Source organism: Toxotes jaculatrix, chromosome 3 (genome assembly GCF_017976425.1).
Source record: "Toxotes jaculatrix isolate fToxJac2 chromosome 3, fToxJac2.pri, whole genome shotgun sequence".
Lineage (NCBI taxonomy): Eukaryota > Metazoa > Chordata > Actinopteri > Toxotidae > Toxotes > Toxotes jaculatrix.
The window spans coordinates 21,052,456-21,074,884 of NC_054396.1; the positions used below are offsets into that span (position 1 = coordinate 21,052,456).

General features: G+C 40.6%; 2 protein-coding genes across 5 annotated transcripts in view; both read right to left on the reverse strand.

Annotated features, from left to right (window-relative positions):
- Positions 1-498: 498 nt before the first annotated feature.
- On the reverse strand, positions 499-8,719 carry fam210b (family with sequence similarity 210 member B). The gene is made up of 3 exons (XM_041033004.1): positions 8,005-8,719; positions 3,553-3,752; positions 499-1,622 (listed from the first exon to the last, which is right to left on the reverse strand). Exons 1-3 carry the CDS (start codon positions 8,566-8,568, stop codon positions 1,406-1,408), a joined length of 981 nt encoding a protein of 326 aa, XP_040888938.1. The 5' UTR covers positions 8,569-8,719; the 3' UTR covers positions 499-1,405.
- A 5,771-nt stretch (positions 8,720-14,490) lies between these two features.
- The window catches only part of ppp1r16b (protein phosphatase 1, regulatory subunit 16B), a 108,380-nt gene continuing 100,441 nt past the window's right edge, over positions 14,491-22,429 (reverse strand). For all 4 annotated transcript variants that reach the window (XM_041033000.1, XM_041033002.1, XM_041033001.1 and 1 more), the window contains 5 exons: positions 20,854-20,979; positions 20,681-20,756; positions 20,168-20,297; positions 19,769-19,916; positions 14,491-19,150 (listed from right to left, as the gene is read on the reverse strand). In XM_041033000.1, coding sequence (XP_040888934.1) covers positions 18,677-19,150; positions 19,769-19,916; positions 20,168-20,297; positions 20,681-20,756; positions 20,854-20,979 — 954 coding nt within the window. In that variant the 3' untranslated portion in view covers positions 14,491-18,676. The remainder of the gene's footprint in view (positions 19,151-19,768; positions 19,917-20,167; positions 20,298-20,680; positions 20,757-20,853; positions 20,980-22,429) is intronic.

Here is a 22,429-nt window from a genome sequence, read left to right on the forward strand (position 1 = left end):
TTTGCAGAAAGCAGCTTTGATATTGTAAATTCACTTCCTCCCAGTTAAAAATGCGTTGAACTGAAGCTCTGATTTCTCTCCTCCAGCTCCTGAGGGAAATATTTGGCTCTAGTAGTTAAATGATCCACAGTGTTCACCAGCTACTCGCTAACATTGCCCATCTGCTGTTTGGTGCTGGCCAGGTAGTGTACAGTAGGGTTTTAAGAGCTATTGGTTGAAAACAGCTGGCTGCTGCAGCCAAAAATGCTGTCGAGTGTGTGGATCAAAACAGTAAAGTTACTGACCATAAAACCAGAACACAGAGCTGAGAACGTAGAACTGTAAAAAAAAAAAAAAAAAAAAAATGCAGAGTCAGGTGTAGTTCTCTGATGGTTTGTCACTATGAGTGACACCTTTCACATTACACAGTTATCTGATCCATCCATAACAACTTAATACTAAAAAAGAGGCAAAATAAAGTGATGTTGGTGGTATTTCAAGACAAAGACACACACAATCTAAAAGAGAACTTCCCTTTTAATAGTTAAATAAAGTCCAATCAGAAAAGAACCCTCAAGAACCAACATTCTTCATCCAAATCTTGCAATTAACTACAATCAGCTTCACTCAGAGATTAATGTGCTTGCCATTACTGCATGGGCAGTGGCATTTGCAAAATTAGAGAACAGGAGGGAGAGAAGAAAGATAAAATGGAGCAGAGGAGAAGGAGAAGAAAATGGGTGCCAGGGGAGATGTTGAGAAGAAAAACAGGAGGGAAGCAAAACAGCAGCAGAAATAAACGTATAAGGGAGAGGAGAGAGAGGGAGAGTCTGAGCTAAATAAGGAGAGAGAAAAGGACAGAGAGAGGAGAGAGGTAGGAGACAGAGAGAACCCGAATTATTCTGCTGATTCACATAACACCAGAACATGGCCTAGTCAGCTATCAGGGAACAGTGGAGAGATCAGCTTTTTACACTTGTCCCTGTGGGGAACCTTCACAGCATTAAGAGAAAAACCTGCCTACTGAAAGAGCTTAGGAGGAAAACTTAAAATCCCTGATCATACTTCTGATTGTTTATAAATATTTGAGCTTTTCCACCTTTTTCTTTCTGGCTTTTGAAATTCACACAAAGTAAGACTTGACTCCAAATGCACTTTTGGAGTTTGGAGATCACATACCCTTATTATTCTTTTTTTTTTTTTTTTTTTAAATCTTACAGGAACACAGTTTAACACATTTGATTCTGTTACAACTGGAACTAATGTAGGAAACATTTAACCTGAATTCACAAATGCTATGAGAAAAGATGAGGCATTTGTAGCTGAAGGCAAATGAATAATTATATGTACAGGCGTTTTAATTATGAACATCAACAGTCTGGATGTTTGTTGCTTAATGAGGCAGCAGAGGAACAGAGAAGGGTCATCAGGGTGCAGGTGTGGGTGGTTTAAAGAGACCAGTCTTTCTAAAGTAGCGCACAATGAGAGGCACGGACACCAGAGTGATGCTGATGCGGACCGGAGCGAAGAGCTTGTGGATGGCGTAGGCCAGGACGAACGTGCTGGTTCCTGCTGCCATTTTAGAGCGAACGACTGTCTCACTGAAGCCCAGTTTGCACAGCAAGGCCGCCATATCGATCCCACTGGGGAGACAAATGACACAGAAATCTGGTTAGAAGTGCATATAATATTCATGTTAGGCAACCACTCACATTTTCTTCTTCCATTTATATAAAAGAGTGGCAGCATATGTGTTAACCAGGTGTCTGGTAATTATCAATTATCATGTCTTTCAAATTTTAAATATAAATTTTAATAACAATTACAAAATAAAAGTATACACAAAACCAGTATATTTAAGACCAAATATAAAGGAGACAAGTAGAGCTGAGTGGAATTCCCTTTTATCTCCACCAGAGGGAGCTGTGTACAATAAATCATGTTTCATAATAGTTTATTTTACAGCCTTTTGACCCATTTAAACAGATGACATTAGCATGAGAGCCACTGCAAGTTGAAGTGCATGAAATTAAACAAACCAAAGAGGGTTTAACAAGCTACATGTAACACACTGCCTTTGTGTGTTTTGTACAGTTGTGGCATTTTCATCTGAGCTATTCAGGGAAATAAATATACAAAGAATGTGAAAACAGGCTCAAATCAGCTTCAGTCAATACAGCCTCGCTTTCTCTCTCTCACACACATTAACGGCTCTACTGCAGTCAGCAAACTTTAGTCAGCTAAATATAAGAATCCATCTGCACCCTGACAACTGTTTACCCAGTGCACAGCACTGTATTAGCAGGCCACATGCCTGGGCTCTGTGGCCACACAGTGATAATGCTCAATGGTTGCTGGCTACAGAGTCAGTTTTCAGTTCAAGTGTCATTATCAGCTATAGGAGGAAATCTCCAAGCTGTCAGATAATCTCTGCCAAGTCTCTTTGGTATTCAAGGCCCTGGCGTGTGGCCAGACAAACAGACAAGGGCCTGAAATGTGTTTGGAGTGATACTCTTGCCAAAACGATGGGTGTGCTGTGCTGCTTTGGCTTTTCTCTGTCCATCACCATCAACAGAGGGTTACAAAATGCAGGAAATGTAATGTCAGATATTTTAAATTCTGCACATCTCGCTGTAAAGCTAAAAGTGTAAAACACGGTTGCAAGATGAGAAAATGACCTCATGTTTTATTCAAGCACTCAACATGATTTTAGTGTCTGCGTCTGATTCAGCCAGTAGTAGTAGTATTTCAACAACACCAGGGCTGCTGCAATATGGCTGAGTGAGTGGGAATTTTCAAGAGCACATAACATGTCCCATTTGCTGCCAATTTACAGCAGCCATTTTGCATTCCTCGGTGTAAAAGCTGCCCGTGGGTCAGTAATTTCCTGTGCACATCTTTAGGTTTAAAGGACATGTTGCACTCAAATGCCCTCACACTGCCAGATAACATCAGTAAGTGATGTTTGATGTATTCCAGAGTTATTTTTTTAATATGCAGGCTGTGTTCTAGTCTTGCTTTCTGTAACCTCTTTCCCTCAACCAGCCCCATCAGACTTTTATCTTTGTTTGTGGTTTCTTACATTTCCCAAAACACTTCAATTCCACTTAGAGAACCATTCAGTATGTGATCAATATGCTCTGTTACGGTTAATGGTCAACTGAGAAATCTCTCTTCCTCATGTACACGACCAAGACCTACTCCTTAAAATTACTTTTATCTTTATTCGGATGTCCTTTGATTCTCATGGGTAGTGCCATACCCATGAGAATCAAAGGACATCCAAATAAAGATAAAGGTAACAAAGGGCAACAAAGCTGCAACTAATAGTTATGTTCATTATCAGCTAAGCTACTGATTATTTTTTTGATCAATGAATAATATTTATACCTGCAACAATTAGTCAATGAATTGATCAATCAACAGAAAATGAATCAGCAACAATCTTAATAACTTAAGTTAAAATGCCAAAAAATTCTCTGGTTGTAGTTTCTCCAAGGTGACAGTTTGCTGGTTCTCTGCTTGCCCATACAATCCCCCAAACATAGAACAGACAATCTGCTGTTTTGTTACCTGGATATAAGGAGGTAGAACATTCCCAGAGACATGAGGGAGATCCCGATGTGAAACGAGACTCCTACTGCTCCATACTCCTTGAAGACTTTCTTTAGCTGCTGGGTCTTGTTGGGTTTCCCTCCCTCTGGCTCAGGCTCCCCTGGGGCCTTTTCGGTAGATGAGGAGGTAGCTGAGGCCTCCTTTAAAGTTTGCTCCTCCTGGACAATGAGAGATAAAATAGCAGGGAGTGAGCAGAGCAAAATTAAAGGGGAGGATGCATCGAGAATCAATCCCTGTTGCCACAGAAGCAGAGGAAAAGAGTGTGACCGTAAGAAGACCATACAGAGGATATGAATGTCAGAGAGGAAGTGGATTAAAATAGTGAGGACAGTTTCCACTCAACAGTCCAAAACCTAAAGATATTCAGTTTACAGTGCATAATAATATATAGCCAATTCTCATATTTAAGAATCTGGAACCAGAGAACAATTTGAGTTTTGGTTTGATAAACAAATAAACAATGATCAAACCTGTTGATTACCTAATCAATTAACTGACTAACTGTTTCAGCTATACTTACAGTCTACTAAAACGGCAACAAAGTTTTTTATTTTTTAAACAAATAAGGCAAGAATTTCCTTTTTCTGATGCCCTGCGGGATCCCTGATGTGCAAACAAAGGATTATGTTGGAGACATTTTTTATTTAAACTCAGCTTCAGTGTTTTTAGGTCACATATAGAAATGCATATATCATCATGATATAGGAATAAAAAAGCTGTGTTGTGACTATGCGTCATCTGTTACAATGTTGAACTCATCCAAATAGGTCAAACAAAACTGAACTTCTATGAGCTTCCTCTATTCATAGTGCGGCATAGAGTCAGCTGATTAAACACAGACTGGTGCTGTGTGGTTTAGGTAATTCACATTGTCACTCACCCTTTCACGCACACACACTTGTGTACACACACTCACAAAGTCAGTCACTCTCTCTTAAACGCACAAAGAGCCTCTAATCAGTGCACAAACACACACATTACTGTGTCTGTGACCTCCAGACACACCACTCTCCGAGATGAACAAGCACCAAACACAATTCAGCCGTCTGACATGTCGCAGGGAGCAGGCAGGTCACTCCAGTGTGTGCTGGTAATAAAACAGATTAGTGAACTACAACACAACAACCACCATCACACCAGACAACAGAGCTGCAATAGAGAGCTGATGGTGTACAACTGTGACTCACAGCAGATAAGAAAGCAGGAATTTAAAAGAAAGATACCATATGTTTACTGAATGTAAATAAACGTAATCCTCCAATTGACTGAATCCTCAAGGGCTGGATTTTACAGCATAGTCATGTTTAAAGTGGAACAACCTGTGCAACAGGTATTAAAAGTTTGTGTGGGGCAGCAGGGTTGATTTTTGTTAAATAAGACTGTAACATTGACCATTTCATACTTTCTGAAATGCAAATGTTTCCACTTTCATAAAAGGGAAAATTAAAGTGAATGTACTCAGTACTGAATTGACTAAACAAAGCTTTTTGGTATTGTCATTTATACCTGGCAGTCATCTAGCTACAAATTATATGAGTCATATGAGAAAATAATTTGATGTGTTACACTGCTGATTCCTCATTTTGTATAGAAAATACTCTGCAGGTTTATAGAACACAAATTTTCCCAGGATGGAAAATGCAATTATGCAATCAAACAACAAAAAAAAATCTTCAGTGGATCCTCCTCTGGGTTTCAATTATGATCAAGCGTAGTGGGTGAAAAATTAATTACAGTTCCTGTTTTACTGGCAATTTTCAGCTATAGTTTTAGCTTAAGTGGCAAGAGGCAGGGGAGAAAATGATGTCCAGTGGTTCCATCTGTAGCCTAGTTGTTCAAATATCTCCACTGGCAAGTAGAAACACAATCCTTCTCTGAGAAAACAGGAAATAGCTTGGGCCTGTATGGAATTTATCTATTTTTAGACAAACTATTGACAGAGTGCCTACAAAGCTGAAACAACTTATTAAGTACAAGCAATGCTGCCTGGTGTGACCTCTTTAACAGGCAATGTCTTTTTATAGTAGACTATCAGGTCAAGGTCAGCTTGAATGGTGAAATGTAGGCTGATAATAATATAGCAGAAGAATGCAGAAAAGAGAACAATGGCGATAATGTGCGTTAAAAGAGTAACTTTATGTCTAACAAAAACGGAAAATAATAAACTGGATTATATTATAATCATGCTACTTATCTATAAAACAAATATGAGTTTTGTATGAACGACACTTTCAACAAAGACTTGGGTCTAATCTAAAGAGGCAGAGTGCTGTGCTGAAAAGTGCACCGTTTTATCTTTATAATGTGCATAACTGCACATCTGTTGTACAATTATTCTTATTATTATTCTTCTATTTGATTGCCATTGATCTGAGGTCCGGTAACTTGATTTGTAACTTCTTCATGAGCACCACAGGGCCTCAAACCGCTTCCTTCATATGTAACAACTCCATGGTTCTTTTTATATCCAGTCTGAAACATGACAGCATCCAATGGCGTAATAGTCTTTGCGATGACTCCAAATGTGACATTCATACATTCATTTCAACATACAGTAGCTTTTATTCATGTCCTTCCTACGCCTTTTTTTTGTTGCCGCAGACATTCTGCTTGCTTCAGACTGTCTTCCCATGTGGGCCTGAGTCAGACAATTAATCAAGAGGCCAGTGACACTGACGAAAAAGAAGAGGAAGAAGAGAACAGGAGGAAAACAAGATGAGCTTTTCTCTTCGTTGCAATTTGTCTTGTCTAAATTTCGGTCCGAGCCCTCTGGATGAAGCCATAGTCTTGGTGACGTATTCGCTGGCCCTGCCAACAATGGACAATAGAAAAGGCCAGAGTGGGCGAGGGAGCGGGCCTTTGCTTTTCAGAGGCGAGACAGGCCGAGCTAAAAGCAAAGGCAGGCAGCAGCATGGGAGGGTCATGTGAGCGAGCGGCCAAAGGGAGTTGTGCCAGGGAGGGTGTATAGGAGGCGAACAGTGGGACTGCTGTGTCTGATAACAGCTTTTCAGTGGCCTGAAAACACATGCAGACATGTGGAGTCACAGTGGCATGCAAACACAAAGACAAGCTCACGTGCACACAGGCAGAGCAGGAGGGAAATGGTAAAGTGGAGAATATCCCTCCTCTCGGAGGCTCAAGCAGAAGCTAAGCAGTGACAGGCTGCATCTTGCAACAGAACTGTCTAATTTACAGTCTAATTACAGGAGTTAGACTTACACGAGATCCAATCAGCCTGAATCCAGTATGCCCACTTCATACCGCTTTAAGACCTACATGTACTTTGCGTTTCTGTGCTGCAATTTTTTGCCCACTGAGTGAAATACACCAATACCGATATACTTGCAATAAGCTGATATATCAGTCTGGCCTAAATAAAGCAAATGCATGCAAAGAAGCTCTTTTCTATCTTTGGTTTTAGACGAAATATTAGTTTAGGGAAGTTAAAATATTTATTTATTTATTTTTGCCTTGTTAGCAACACAGTTCTATGGATGGCAATGTTGGATGGTCAGTCAGTCCATCTCTTTACTGATATCCACTGTGAACATTATACCTGCTTCACACCAGCATGATAGCACTGTCATTGTTAGCATGCTAATGTTAGCATTTAGCTCAAAGCACCACTGAGCCTGAGAACTGAGCTGCTAACATGGCTGCAGACTCTGAACCTCTATGAAATTATCTAAGATAACAATTACATAATTCAGAGTACGCCTCCTGCCTTGGAAGGAGAATACAGAATACAGCAGTACAGTGGTGTTTGTTGTTCCTTCTAAGAACTGCTCACTGCAGGTCAAGTTCACACATGTTTATTTACAGCTCCTTCGCGTCACTGGTGTTGACTCAGTGCAAACCGAACCTACGTCTTACTCAGATGTAGTGGCTTTGCAGAAAATGGCTTATTCTCGCAGTGACTTTCTATAAAGGAGCCACTCAGGTGTGTGTGTGTGTGTGTGTGTGTGTGTGTGTGTGTGTGTGTGTGTGTGTGTGTGTGAGGGTGGGGGAAGCGGGGGGTCAGCATGTGCTCTCTCAGTTCTGTAACTCGCACTTCTGCCAGTTCAGATTCTAGCTGTGAGAACAGATCATTTTATGCATGGATTACTCTGAATTCCCTGCAAATGTGGACAGCCCACATAGCTGTGCGCGTCATGCACTGTTGTATAACAAGCCTGGCTGTTTGCATGATGGCTGTTACCGAAGAGTCCCGGGCGGGCAGGCGGGCAGCTTTCTGAATATTTTATGGTTTTGATTTCAACCCCTGGCGCCACCTGAACTCAGACGACGCGTTCACCACCAGTTGAACACGGCCGCTGTGTGGACACAGACCAGAACCGGACCTGTGTGCTCTTATTAAATTAACTGGTCATCGGGGTTAGACAAACACTTGAGCTGAACAGTTTAATTTACCCCTTTGTTGCCGCCTGTCGTCTGCTCCTCACCGGCGTCGCTCTTCTTCGTGGCTGCAGCTGTGGATGAGGCTCTGGTGTGCATGGTCCTGGTGGAGCAGAGTCGTCTGGAAACTCCCCAGCTACCTGTAAACAAAACATTACCCCCAGCAAGCTCCCACCTGCTGCTGCTGCTGTAGCGCCTTTTTGCATGAACAAACGGCGGCCTGATAACATCTAAATTACCGCCCACACTTTGCACGCTTTTTGAGACATTCGCCGCTATAGTAGCCACCCGGTCCAAGTGTCTCCAGTCTGTGATTACAAAACCAGACGACGACTCCCAGCTCTGGAAGTGGTGCGGGTCCGGCTGTTGTTTCTCCAGGTGCGCTGGTGTTGTATCGACAGCCCCGACGGATCCACAGAGAGACCGGCTCCACCGAAACGTGTGACCTTTACGTAACGTCAAAGTACCGTGCCTCAGTCTGTTTGCTTTGACGTGCGCTAGAAACGAGCCCGGCGTCTGGATCTGGTAAGCCTGATCCAGAGCCGCTGCAGACAGCCTCCCTGTGCGGCACAAAAACATTATCGTCGACGTCCTTCGCACGAGTTTTGCGTATCCGATAAAGTCAAATAAAGCGAGTGGCTCGTTTAAAACAGCTAATAAGACTGTAAGCAGCCGTAAACATGCTGCCCCGTGCCCTCCTGTCTCCCTGCGGTCCTCCTCTGTTGACCGATTATCGCCAACAGCCAATGAGCGCTGACGCGCAATCGCAGAGAGTGAAGGCTGAAGTGAAGGGAGGGGGTATTTAAAGGTGTAACCGTGTTAATTCTTTAAAATGAGTTATGCCATGAAACGTCTCTGGGGTAAATGTAACTGCGACCAGTGCGTGTGTTTCAAAAACCAGGCAGCAAGTACTCGACCTATTTTGATAAATACAGTTGTTCTGCAGGTGCAGGCTGTTCATTCAATAGTTAAAATGTGCAACGTGCTATGCAAATCTGGTCTGTTTGTTGTTTTTACTGCATGCTTTCTCTGCAGCTAGAAGAGAAGGAACAGGCTTAGGCTTGAATGTTACTCCAGATCTGGAAACAGAGATGAACATTTTGTGGACGCTGAGTTGCCACTCACCCAAGCATTGTTTTAAAAAAATATTTCATTCATTAACTTTATTTAACAGGGGAGGGTAATATCTAACCTTGTGGGTTTTTTTTTTTTACAGTAAAGACTTGGTCACAAGGCAAAGTTGTAAGGGATAACAAAGATGAACTAAACAGAACAAAATGATTACAAAACAAAATAATACACTTACAAGCATGACGGTACAGCTGAAGGTAAAACAAACAAACATCAACAAAATAAAACTAACCAAGAAGCACATACATAACAATTACATGCAGTTCTTACAGTAAAATAAAAGGGGTCAGTGATATTGATAAACTTCTCTATTATGGTATTTATCTGTTTTTATTGTGACATGGTTTCTTTGGAAACCAGTTTGAAAAACAGTAATTAGATCAAATAACATCACAGAAATATCTGTTTCTAGCTAATCAAGCTATTTAAATTATTTTTTTATCTTAAATATTTTTATATATATATTTATTGCTTTTATATCCTTTACCGTTGTTTGTTTCTGTTCACTGTCAGCAATGTATGTCAATGACCTGAGTGTAAATGCCCACATTAAGACATTGCTGGTGGTAATCTGCGTTTTGAGATGTTATGTCCTGTAGAGATAAGGCTGTTCAGCCAGTAGAAAGACCTCAAAAGTAACAGTAACTGTTAACATGCTGGATTGTGGCTGGCCACACCTCAAACAAGAGAGCAAGTTACATGTTGTACATCGAGCCTTGGAGAAAGCCATTTTCGTCTTTTCTCGTCTACCTTTTTATTTATGTAAATTTGCTTGTCTGTGCAAAACCAGATACACATGGAAAAAAAAAGCCCAACCTAAAAAGGAAGTGGTGGGAAAGCACAAGATCAGAAGTCTAATTCTACATTTGTGTTGATATAAAAACTGTGTAGCATTGTTCCTTAAATAGTTATGTTACAGAATGCTGAATCAAGTCTGTGGTCAGCATTGCATCATGTGATGGACATGATCTACTTTCAGATGTGCAAGTGAGAAACTCTTTCCTGTGACATTTGCACCTTGTTCTTGAGCTGACATAAAAGGAGGGGAAAAAAGCATATGCACACTAACCTAGTGAAAGGCAGAGAGAAAAGAGTCGGTGTGAGTAGGAGGTGAGATAAAGAGAGAGGGTGGGATGTTTTGGCCAGAAGCCATGAACAACAGCCCAGAGTCAGAGCAGTAACAGAGCCTCAAAATCAACACGTGGGCTGGTTTAAAATAGCTATTAGCTACGTGTGTGGTTTGCTGATATATTCTCATGTTAGTCGAGAGTGAAACTTTCATTTGCCTGTGGAGGGGACAACAGTGAATGTAAATGTTAAAAGGTGACATTTTCATTTCTGAGCACAAGACATGTAAATGTGAACTTCTGCTGCCTCCCGAGTTCATTACACGGCTGAAGACGGTACAGTCCCACATAGAGAATGAAATGGAAAAGGTGACTGGAGAAATTCCCCAGAGATATTTTGTATTTTTTCGGTTAGAATTTACAGTACAGCTTTAGATGAATTCAAAGTTAATGTCCCAAATTTGTCAGACTTGCAAAAGCATCGATTGTGGTGATTTTTCAAGTAAGAAAACATTTACACATATAGGTTAAACCCAGGCTAAATTTAGGTACCAAGTAAAGTGAAAAAGAAAATATATACATTTCCTTAACAGAAATGTTTTCACAACTTATCTGCAGTTTTTTTGTCTTATAAAATACAAAATACCTTTACCTCCTCAGACCTTAAATAAATAAATTAAGTCCTTCATTTACATCAGGAAGAAAAAGAAAACTCTTAGGTTCACCAGCCAATAACTCATGTCTGCATTTAGGTCATAGCTCATAATGTGGGGTTACAAGAACACATCGGTTTATTGTAAGGGACACATGCTAAGAAGTTTGGGAAGCACCTTGCTACTGAGTGTAACCTAGAATTTCACTTTTAACTAAATTGCTCTGCATGTTAATTTGGTGGTTTCTTGCTCGAGGGTTCATTCAGCTTTCAAGATGACTGTACTGTGTTAAACACAGAGTAGCACGTGTGGCTTCGGAGGCATTTCAAATACAAATTGTACATGCTGATTAACAATATAGGGCACTGAACTCACCACCCCTGTTAGCGTTAGTGGTAGACAGATAGATAGTGAACAGAATAGTCTATTTGAAGCATACGCATGGTAGGCATTGTTCCTTTTTAAATTATGAATCATAATTTTACTTTATGAAACAATCTCCTGCTTCACAAATGACAAATCCAGTTTTCCAGCTAAAATTTCAAGGTGGATGGAACTTCCACCTTAATGCTCTCTGAATAATGAATCACTGTGACATCAGTGTACTGTCTGACAGATTTCATAATAACTTAGTCACATCAGCTTGCGTCCCACAATACTCCCAAGTAAAGCTGAATGATTTTTGGTCAGTGTTTTAACTGCAGGTCACCGCTTGTGATTGTGTCTTGTACCATGTAGCTAAGGAACTGAAGCAAGGGGAGGAGAACCACGCCAACAGCTGGTTATTCATGTAGGACACTTTATAGGTGGACATTTGCCATTGAGGGAAGGAAGTGTTGCAGCTCTGTTGACGCAGTGTGGAAACCAGCCAGACAGGTTTGCTGAAACAGGCCTATCTGTTTGTGGACTGTAACAGTTCCTCTTAATTAAAACAAGACTTGGTAACTTTAAAAACACAAATAACACCTTCTCTTACAGAGTAAAAACTAAATTTGTAAGAATTAAAATGCTTCAGTTCAACACACTCAGAGTTATGTCCAGTAGTTTATGGAAGCTAATGTTAGCAAACTCAATATATTTTACTGTGTAACTGGCATTAATGAACCTGTACACTAACTCTTCTTTACTTGTGCTGCTGTCAAGTTTAAGTTGTTTAGAGGCTTGTGGACGCTTTGCAACCTGTCATGGCTTCAGATGGTAACATCTGTGTAGTAGCTGATGGAAAAGTCATTAGTTTAGCAGGTTATAAAACAAAGTATTGGATAAGTTAAAATTTTGACCTGATGGTAGCTCTAGATGAAAAGTTAGGGGATCGCCGGAGTTATTATAATCCAGTGCTTCGCAGTTATTTTCTGTTACGCCCTCCCTAGGAAGGAGAAAACATTTTGCGCTACATACGCTTCGTCATATTTCCTCGTCTTAGCTTTCGGGTGACTTTCGTTTGTCTCATTGTCTCCGTCTCAGCGGCAATCCATCTATTAATTGAAATGTTTCAGTTATGGTCCACTCACCGATAATGCCATCCATAGAGCCTCACTTCTAGCGTAGCTAAAAATGACAATTATTGTTATAATTAGAGCTGTGTTGATAAAATCAATTCTCCTATTCCAAATCGATTCGATACGTACTCGCGTACGAAACAAACAATGAACATCGTCGTCCATGTTCATTGTTTGGTAGCTTCATACCACGCGTGCATGTGTGAATTCGATGGCGCGAATTCGTACGCGAGCACGTACGAATCGATCTTTAGAAAATAAATTGAGAATCGATTCGGAATAGGAGAATCGATTTTTATCAACACAGCTCTAGTTACAATGGTTGCAAGCACATCGCCCAGCCTCAGATCAGAATGTCAGTGGTTGTTGGCCTGAAATGCGGCCTCATGTCTGAGAGCGAGTTACTGACTTGGATCTCTAAGTGTAAATCTTTCATTTGATACAGTTTTATCAACGGTAGGGTAGTCAGACATCGACTCGTCCTACTTTTAACTTCACTTTTTAAATTCAGGTCAAATAGAAGCCAGGCAGACGTTCTGTGCCACTGAGCCATTCCTTCAGCCATTTGTTGTTTTTGTGCAGCTCTTCTATCCGTCTTCTACCAAACTGGCAGGGTGATCATTAGCTGTGTCCTCCTCCCAGTGCAGGCCCACTTTCAGGACTGCCATCCACCCTTCATTTGCTTGATTTCTTTCTTTCATCACTGCAAACATCCCTTCTTTTCGACTCCTGGCATTGATTCATTTTCCTACTTTATCCTCTGTGCTCCCGACTGTTCCTCAGTGCCTTCCTTCAGCATTCCTCCATTTATATATTCAGCAGAGTGGTCAGTATGTGTCTGTATGCTCTTTCTGGCACTGATCCACTTCGCCCTTCAGTGAAGAGGACTGAAGGACTGGGACTAGGGCCAGCTGGCCTGGACTCAGTACAGATCAGGCACAATAGCAAAGCTAGGCCACGAAGGCGAGGTTAATGCAGACTGGATCATGTGTTTTAAGCACCATTGTCCTCCTCTCTGTCTATATGCCTTAGACATAATGACTGTGCTCCGGGAGCTCCAGATGAAAGGGTGAATTCTCCCAACATTTGCTCATGACACATCAAGCACTGTAACCTGACGTAGATGTTTGTAAGATTAGTTCATGCTTGTACTGCTGGTTTGCTTTTCGAAACACACATTAACAAGTAGGAGCTGTTTTTATGAGCGCTGAATGCACTGTTAATAAGTTTCTCTATATCCGTGCCAGTAAATCACTGCCCTAAAATCAACAGCAAATAAAATAATTAAGAAATAGGAATGAATAAGCAACTATGCTAGATAATGGCTGCTATTTTCCATATAAACAGTCACTAAGCAGAATCAGAAAGTGGAGAAAGCACAGTATAAATTGCAGAAAAAAAGGCTTGGCATGTTTAAAAAAAATATCCAAGCTGTAGCTGACCCCATAACCAATGAATGAGAGGAAGTTCAGAATAAAGAGAGGGAAAAAAAGGAAGGAAGGAAGCAGTTGAAGCTGGGCCAAGACCCTGACAGCAGTGTGGTGTAGGACAGTCCAGCCCCCTGCCTGTCTCAGAGCAGGATGAAAGGAGGGAGGGCAGAGAAAACAGATGTGTCAGCGTAAAAGAAATTGTTAGTAAACTTTATATGGCATGCAGACATGAACTGCATTCAGTATATTCACCCTGACATCAGCAATAAACTGTCAGTTGTGCTTTTAAAAGATACTGGGGGAAAAAAAATGGAAAAAGATTTTCCCAGACAAGTCGTTGATGATGCAAAGAAAAAAAAGGAGAAGAGCCATTAAATGCAGAAAAGTGAGAACATTTATTATGCTAAATATGTGCTCAAATACAGGCAAGAAGAACACAAAAAAGGCATGGATCTGCAGCTACTCCAGATTGCAGTGACTGCCTGTGTTTGTGCAAATAATTTTTAGCATAGTAAGTTTTCTCACTTTTCTGTTTTTGATGTCTCCCCTTTTTTTGCTTTTAAAAGACAAGCAACATTTGGAGAGCTCAGTTTCTTTCAACATGCAGGTGATGCATCCACATTTAAGGGTGTTATTCAAGATAAACTCTGCGCACTTCATGTAGGTCATACCAGTTCACTGTACAACACAAAGAAGCTTTACTAATTCAGAAGAGACTGTATAAAATTCTCAAAATATACAATTTATTCAAAATATGTTAATGCAACCATCAGTATATTCCAGTAATTACAAAATCAGTAGTTTTCCTTCTTTATAATCTTATCCTTACAGACAGTGAGGCTTGCAGTCAAACACAAGCCCTGATCTAAGTAACACAGGTTACATTTTAACAGGTGACTGTCCCTTTCTGGCTAAAACTGACCAGGTCGTAGTTCAAAATTTTACTACAACTGAGTGACTTAAGTGAATTTCAGCTGACTCACAACAAGATTATGTCACTGCCTTGGACACAAAAAGACAGAACCAAAACTAGTGGAAATAGCAATCTCTTTGACTTCATTTGTACTTCCTCAAAATGAGTTGAAAAACAAAACTGCTTCCTACACGAGTGCAACATTTAAAAGCGGACCTTTGCAGCAAATTTGCACAGAAAAATTCCACCATTCAGACACTGGTCACTGAACAGCAGGGAGGAAACACTAAGTATTGTGATGACACCCAGGTGCACTCGACTTTAGAGACAGATTTTAAACTGCTCGATACTAAGGGTTTGGGGTCTATGTAGTCTCACAGTTTCACCCCATGACAACCAAATGTCAACTAACACTGTTCATCAATGTGGGTTATTGTATTTTCCTATATGTTTCTCAACAGTAACAACACAGACATGTAAATGCAGTTCATGGGAACAGATAAGGGGATACTAATACAAACATATTTACAAACGCATCTGTACAAATATTTGACACTGTACAGCTGATGTTATGTGGTTAAAGTGGTAGTGGCATTCTGGGTAATTACATGTTTGAAGGAGTAGGTCATCGGAAACAATGACAGCCTCCCCTTCCAAAATTATCAAATGTCCTTATAGGATTTTTATTTTTTCATTTTAATTGTATTTTTTTTTAATCATGGAAGACTCTTTGGCACTCACAAGGAGATAAGAGGAGCTGTTATTGGATTAAAGGAATAGTTCAACATTTTGGAAAACTGCTTATTTGCTTTCTTTCTCTGTCAACTTAGCACAAAAACTGGAAATAGCCTGGCTGTGTAAAATGATTTTTTTTTTTTTTAAATCTTGCGTAAAGGGACCTCTCACGCTTTCTAATTAACACATTGTTTGTTTGACTTGAAGCGCTGGACAGTTTCTTGGTCTGTTGTCCTGGAGTATCTGCTGGTTGGCAGGATGTTGTCTAGCACATAAAACAACACGTCTTTTTTTGTGCAGATTAAGCAAACAAGATATAATGTATTTATTAGTGAGATTTTGCCAGGTGGATTTTCTTTCCCCCGATTTTCCCCCATTTTTATGCTAAGCTAACGAGCTCCCACTACATATCTATTCGCTTCTTGCACAATATGGCGACCTCTGACGTTAGAACTTGAGTGTGTGGGCCGGTACTTCCGGTCAAAACTTCCGGTGATATAACAGCGAGAGCGAGAGACAACAGCGATCGAGTTACATTAATAGAGAGATTATTTTATTTACATAGCAGTAGCCATGTAGCTAACATTTAGGTCAGTTGTCCTGTATTTGTTTTAGAATTATAAGTTACTCTTTTTCAACGTTTGACGCTTTTTAGTTGAGGTGCGTACGAACAAAACAAAAAAGCACGGCACCCTGAAAAAACAACTGATAATAAAGCGCTAACTTTTCTCAACCAGAAGAAACTATTCAATCTGGTGCAGAGAAAGCATAACCTATCACTATCGGAAACTACCAATGGCTGCGATCAAGATTATTTACCACCCTTGTCCGTGCATCAGGTGTTTGATCTGGTGCATTTTCAAGTCAGTAAAAACCCAAAGCGAATGTACTGATGACAGTAATACAGAGAATGTTTTTTTAAGAAGCAAGATATATCGTTAATTCATTGCTGAGTTGCCCATGCCTTCACTAACAGTCACATGAAAATCAGTCTGCTTAAAATGCTGACTACAGACCCGGGTGTTTTTGGTTGGGTTTAAGTCATCCCTCCGGATCTTCTGCATCCCACACTGCCCATACCGCAGCATTAACGGGGAATGCATGAAAGCTGACTTCTTTGTTGTAACGTAACGAAACGGTACATAACGATCACAACAATGAAGTGCGGCCATTGGTGAGCGATTGCGTTACTTGTCTCTAGTTTTCTGAACCAATACATTACAACACAAACCAAAAGAAATACTCAAACAACTATTCGGTAGGCCCGCCTCTGACAATCTCATATTACTCCTAACTTAGCGATAGGTTATGCTTTCTCTGTGCCAGATTGAATCGTCTCTTTTGGTCGAGAAAAGTTAGCGCTTTTTTCAGGATGCCGTGTTTTTTTTTGTTTTGTTCGTATGCACCTCAACTAAAAAGCGTCAAACGTTGAAAAAAACAACTGATAATCCTAAAATATCTACAGGAAAACTGACCTAAATGTTAGCTACATAGCTACTGCTATGTAAATATAATTCTCTCTGTTAATTTAACTTGATCGCTGTTGTCTCTCGCTCTCGCCATGTTCTGCTGTCGCTGTTAGATCACCGGAAGTTTTGACCGGAAGTACTGACCCACACGCTCAAGTTCTAACGTCAGTGGTTGCCATATTGTGTAAGGAGCGAATTGTAGAGACATGAGAGCGGCATCAGTCTTCTCATCTCCTGGAAAAGAGCAACTTGTTTTTGGGCTGGAAATCATGATACACTAAAGGTCACCTGACATAACTCTGTGGGCTCGCTACATATTAAATCCAAGTGTGGATTAATGTTAAAAAAAAAAAAAATTAAGTGGCAAGCACAGAGTCTGTTTGTATCCTCAGAAAACTCATTCTATACTTACAGTAATTCATTACATAACATTTACAGTTTCTGTTACTTAGACAAATACAGTGAAGGGAGAAGATAAAGCCACACAATGGCCACAAGGAAAAAAAACAAAACAAACAAATAACACTGTTATTTGTAGTGACACAAATGTGAATCCATCCCAGTAAGATGTTTGTGTTTTTGATAACATGTACATATAGCAGACAGTAACCCTTTCTTCAGTTTATCTGTTTGATTTTCCATGTCAGAAGGTGCTTTGCTGGAAGATTCACCAGCTCATCTTTTATAGCATTCACACTCTCCACACACCATCCAAATAATAAATACACTCAACTTGAGGAACCATAATATGTTTTTTTTTGTTGTTTTTTTTTACACATTATATTAACTTCATAAATAAAAAAATGTACAGTCATTTTCATCCATGTTTGCTTAAAATTATCTGTACGAGTGAATGCAAAGTGGATTATGCATAAAACAGAGAATGACCTGTCAGTTTAGGTTTGATCTGAGAGGACGGTGAGGTGAATTATAGTTGACAGAATATAGTGACAGTTTCAAAACACAAGTGCAGTACTATTTCCTGTTATCGCTCATGGTAGAAGTACACTTCTTGAATATTTTAACACTGTTTTATGGCATTCCTTCCCTTTACTTTTGCAGGCAGCATTTCAATATGACTTCAGAAGAGATGTCTCAGATCTCTTTTTGCTACGTTAAGCTCTTTCTGGTATGTTGTAAAACAACATAATGAACTACAATATGTTTAGACCTCCTTAGGATGGACATCCTGCAAATTTTGAAATTGACAAGAGCATGGCGTAATAGCAGAACATTACGGTTTGATGAAGAAAATGTTAAATTACAAGATAACCATCCATGTGTGGGCTAGAAAAAGCTCTTCTCCATCTTCATCTCTGAGGACAGAACATGCAGTACCTTGAGATCCTCTCCACTCTTCTGATGCAAAATTTTTGACCCTTTCAAAGTGAAAAGCTTAAAAAAAAACTGTCCACACTTTGATTTTTTAAAGGTGCACAGGGACAGAGAAACAACATCTTGCACTCTTTCTATCCGTTTGGCATGTCTTGTAAAAAAGACTATGGATGGAAAGAAATTTTAATCCAAGTGACATCTGGAGGAATGCGATGGCCTGTTCTCCACTTGAAATATGCCTCCATTTGGGGTAAGGTTTCTCCAATTGTAGCAGGAGTCATGTGACAGGGAGGTAAGAGGAAAAGTTTCTAGACCGTCTTCTGACCACTCATCATTCAAAGAAGTGGTGGGACAGGACGTTAAAAGACAGGGACACTCGCTCTTTCTTTCCTCCCTCCTACAGCACATTTCTTGCTTCCCTCCACTCTGTGCAAACACTCCATGTGACTGCAGCGCTATGACACACAGCAGCAGGTCCGCACCTTTGGCGGCTCTTCCTCTATTGGCTGTTTCAGTTTGAGGAGGGGCGGGTCACCGCTGGCTGGTGTGTAGTAAACTGCACTGCCATTGGAGGAGACCAGCGGCATGCGGGGGTCCTCGGAGTTGGTTTTGGCATCAGTGAAGGAGTCTGCGGAACCGTTACCTAGGTGACCGTTAAACAAGGGATGATTCAACAATTTGGCGGCGGCCCTCTGTTTCTTCAGCTCCGACAGAGTCTGAGCGCGCTCTCTTGGCCAGGCCTCCTCCTGAGCAGGCTGGGTTGTGACCACCCTGCCGTTATCAGACAATGGGGTGCTGCCATTGGAGGGCGGCTGCGGCGGCACGGACGTTGTCGTGGAGATGAGGCCATTCTGTTTGCTGCTGCTGTCTTTGAGGATGGTGGGCAGCTTGGGCTTGTCTGGCAGCTCCACAGCTACGACTGGTTTGACCTGCAGAGCATCAATAAGGATTACTTTAATCCTGCTATAAGGCTTCTCTTTTAGATAATTAAATACACAAAGGCCTTGTGCAGGGGAGATCACATATCTTTGCTCCGGTGCCAAAGCTATCAAGCTCAAAAAGATGAGATGTAAAGCCAATTTATTCGCTACATTAAAGAGAAAGTCTCCCCTCATGAACTGTTGCTTAGTGCAGTGCAGGGAGAGATGCACTTTTTTGGTGTATTTTTCAGCAAACCTGGCTTAACATCTTTCTAACTCTACATATCTCTATGTAGAGAAATGCAGATAATCTGCAGATAAGCTAAAAGAGCTTGCTGCTAAAAGTATGTTGAGGCCGGACATTGCTAACAGTAATGACTTAATAGTAATAATCAGATCAAGACAGCAGTTTTCTCCCAGTAAGGAAAAAGACAGGAAAAGGAAAGTGTAGCACTCTTCACTTCAAATAATATGCAACTATGTTGTATCTATTGTTGTGTATTGGTTCTGCAGTTGGTGGAGGATTATGTTACAGCTTTTTTGCATTGATGGACACACACAATAGATCTAATACTAAAAAACAACAACAAGAATGAAACTAAGTCTTCTAATAATTAGAAGACTTACATTAACCACTTGGCTGTTCTCCTGATCAGACTCTTTCTCTTTCTCGTCGTCCTCCTCCCTTCCTCCCCTCCAAACGATGGCCTCTGTCTCGTACTCTTTACGACATAAGTTGTGTCTGTCTGACAGGCTGGCTCGCCGCACCACTTTTCTGTAGACACAGGTAGGGGAGAGCACGATGAGATAAAGCAACTAGGAAAGAAACCATGCCAGCACATGTGAATGAAGCCCTAGTTAAATTAAGTTACTTAATTCAAAAGTAATAGTACTCCTTTCTAGATTACTGTGTCTTGCTTTAAATCCTTTAGTGTCACTGAGGCTGATCTGCTCATCTCCCATGAAACAAAAAAAGATGCACACAATTTGTAAGCACTTACAGCACCAGCAGGTGTCAGTACTTACCCACGACTGCCTGCACTGGATGTTCGCCTGCACAGTGAGGTCTTGTGTTTGAGCTGTGACTTCATGATAATGTCGTGTTTGTGTTTCAGATCCAGCAGGATGGCTCTGAACTCCTCATCCTCACACAGATCTTAAAGTGACGTGGATGAAGGACAGAGTAGGTCAGCTCCTTTGTGTTTGTCTACATAACTGTTGTTCTTAGTGATGCTGTTAGTCTCTATTATTGGCTGTTTACACATTAAAAATTTTGACCATCTTATAACTTGCCAATCAGCAGTACTGCCAAAAATGTAAAAACTAACATTGATAAGATTCATAACACTTTTAGTTTAGTTTTGTTTTCCCTTTCAGAGATCAAAATCAGGATTAAATGGGAAAAAAGCCCTGAATGTAAAACTGAGAATGACTGTAAGACTGAACAAGCTTCGCAAGTGAAACCCAGCTAAGATGAGACATTTGTTTTCGTAACCCCCCACTGGGTGTATTGATAACAGTGTTGGGGTGTTAATATACCAATGGGAGTCTCCTCCAGGAAGGTCTTGGCATTGAGACTGGCTCCGTGAGACACCAACAGCTCTGCCACATGCATCTGGAGGCACAACAACAGTAGCAAATTACACTAATGGTTTCACAAACCTTTGTGCGCGTGCTTATCTGCTTCCTGTTTCCTGTTGTGTTTACCTTACCTGACCCCAGCACGCTGCAGCGTGAAGAGGCTGCCATCCATCCGAATCTCTCAGGTCCATGCGAGCTCCCCCTTCCAGCAGCAGCTCTGCAGCCTGCACGTAGCCATTTGCTGCTGCGATGTGGAGCTGCAAGGGCAGAGGAGGCACCGTGAACAGATTTTTTTTTCAGCACCACAGGATTTACTCTGTGCATAAAATACAGTGTGGGCTTTCACACTAAAGCCACAATATAGATGCCAAAGAACAATGTCTTACTAACTCACATTACACCTGCAAGATTCTACATCAGATACCCTTCCAGCCAAGTTTGGGGATGTGAGTTTGTTACCGGGCACCTGATATCACCAATGTTTTGTTAAATTGAGTCTACAACATTGTAAAAAGCTTTTTTTTTTTTTTTTTTTTCTTAATCTATACTATCAGGGCTTTAACTGTAGTCTTAACCTGCTAAAAGCTCAAACAGTCAAACAGAGATCAAACCTATAGTTCTGTACTTTTAATTCTAGAGGAGATACCAAAGTTTCTTAAGCTACCAACTATGTCTTTCTGAATTTCGGGAAACTGTCTTGTGCGTCATACACATCGAGAATGTTTTAATTTTCTGGGTGGTGTAGAGTGTAAACCTGTTAGCTTTAATAAAGAGCTGCACAAGCTCATGTATACTAACAACCTCAAGGCTACTTCTTTCCCCAAACTTTAATTAAGCAATAAAATAAATACAAAGCAACCTGTAGAGAAACAAAGAACAAAATAAATACTTTAAACATAAAAAAGTGCAAAAAAAGCAATTAAAATAAACAGATATTTTAACACATTGGTGCAGCATTTTACAGTATTTCTGTTCATGTCTGCTATTAATTTGGGACTAGACAAGACAACTAAAAGTTAAAAGAGGTAGACCATTAAGGATCATTATAGACTATTAAAGTGTTAATCAATGCTTTGTGTGTTTTTCTATGACAATTCGGTTGTCCTGTGTTTTTGTTGGGATTTTCTTTCTGGACACGTTTTTTTGCTCGTCTTTAAATTCGTGTCAGTCTGACTGTGAAACCTACACATACAGAACACGAAGGCAGAGCTGAACATCATTTCATCTGAGTCAGTGATGATTTCTCAAGCTGGGCTTGTCAGTAAACTTAGACCTTACTCAAACTCTGGCTAGTGAGGATGAACAACATCTTGGTCTGAACCAGGGGCGGCTGGGGTTGAAATTCAGCCCGGGAGCTTTGTTTGGAGATGCCTTTTACCCAATCGCACCGTGGATGTAAGTGGAACTGTGATTTTAACATGAACACTTTATTTGCAATATAAAAACAATCCAATGATATACATGATACACAGTCAGTAGAGTGTACTAAAGTAAGCTACATATGCTCACACATACTATGCATATTCAAACACTATGTTTATTTAAAAATTAAAACTGTGTGTGTGCGTGTGTGTGTGTGTGTGTGTGTGTGTGTGTGTGTGTGTGTGCGCGCGCGCAGAGAGCAGAGGCAAAAAGACTGGCAAAATTATGTTCAAATTCTGCTTTATTTGGTAGCATGAAAACATGGAAAAGAAGATGCTTTGTGTG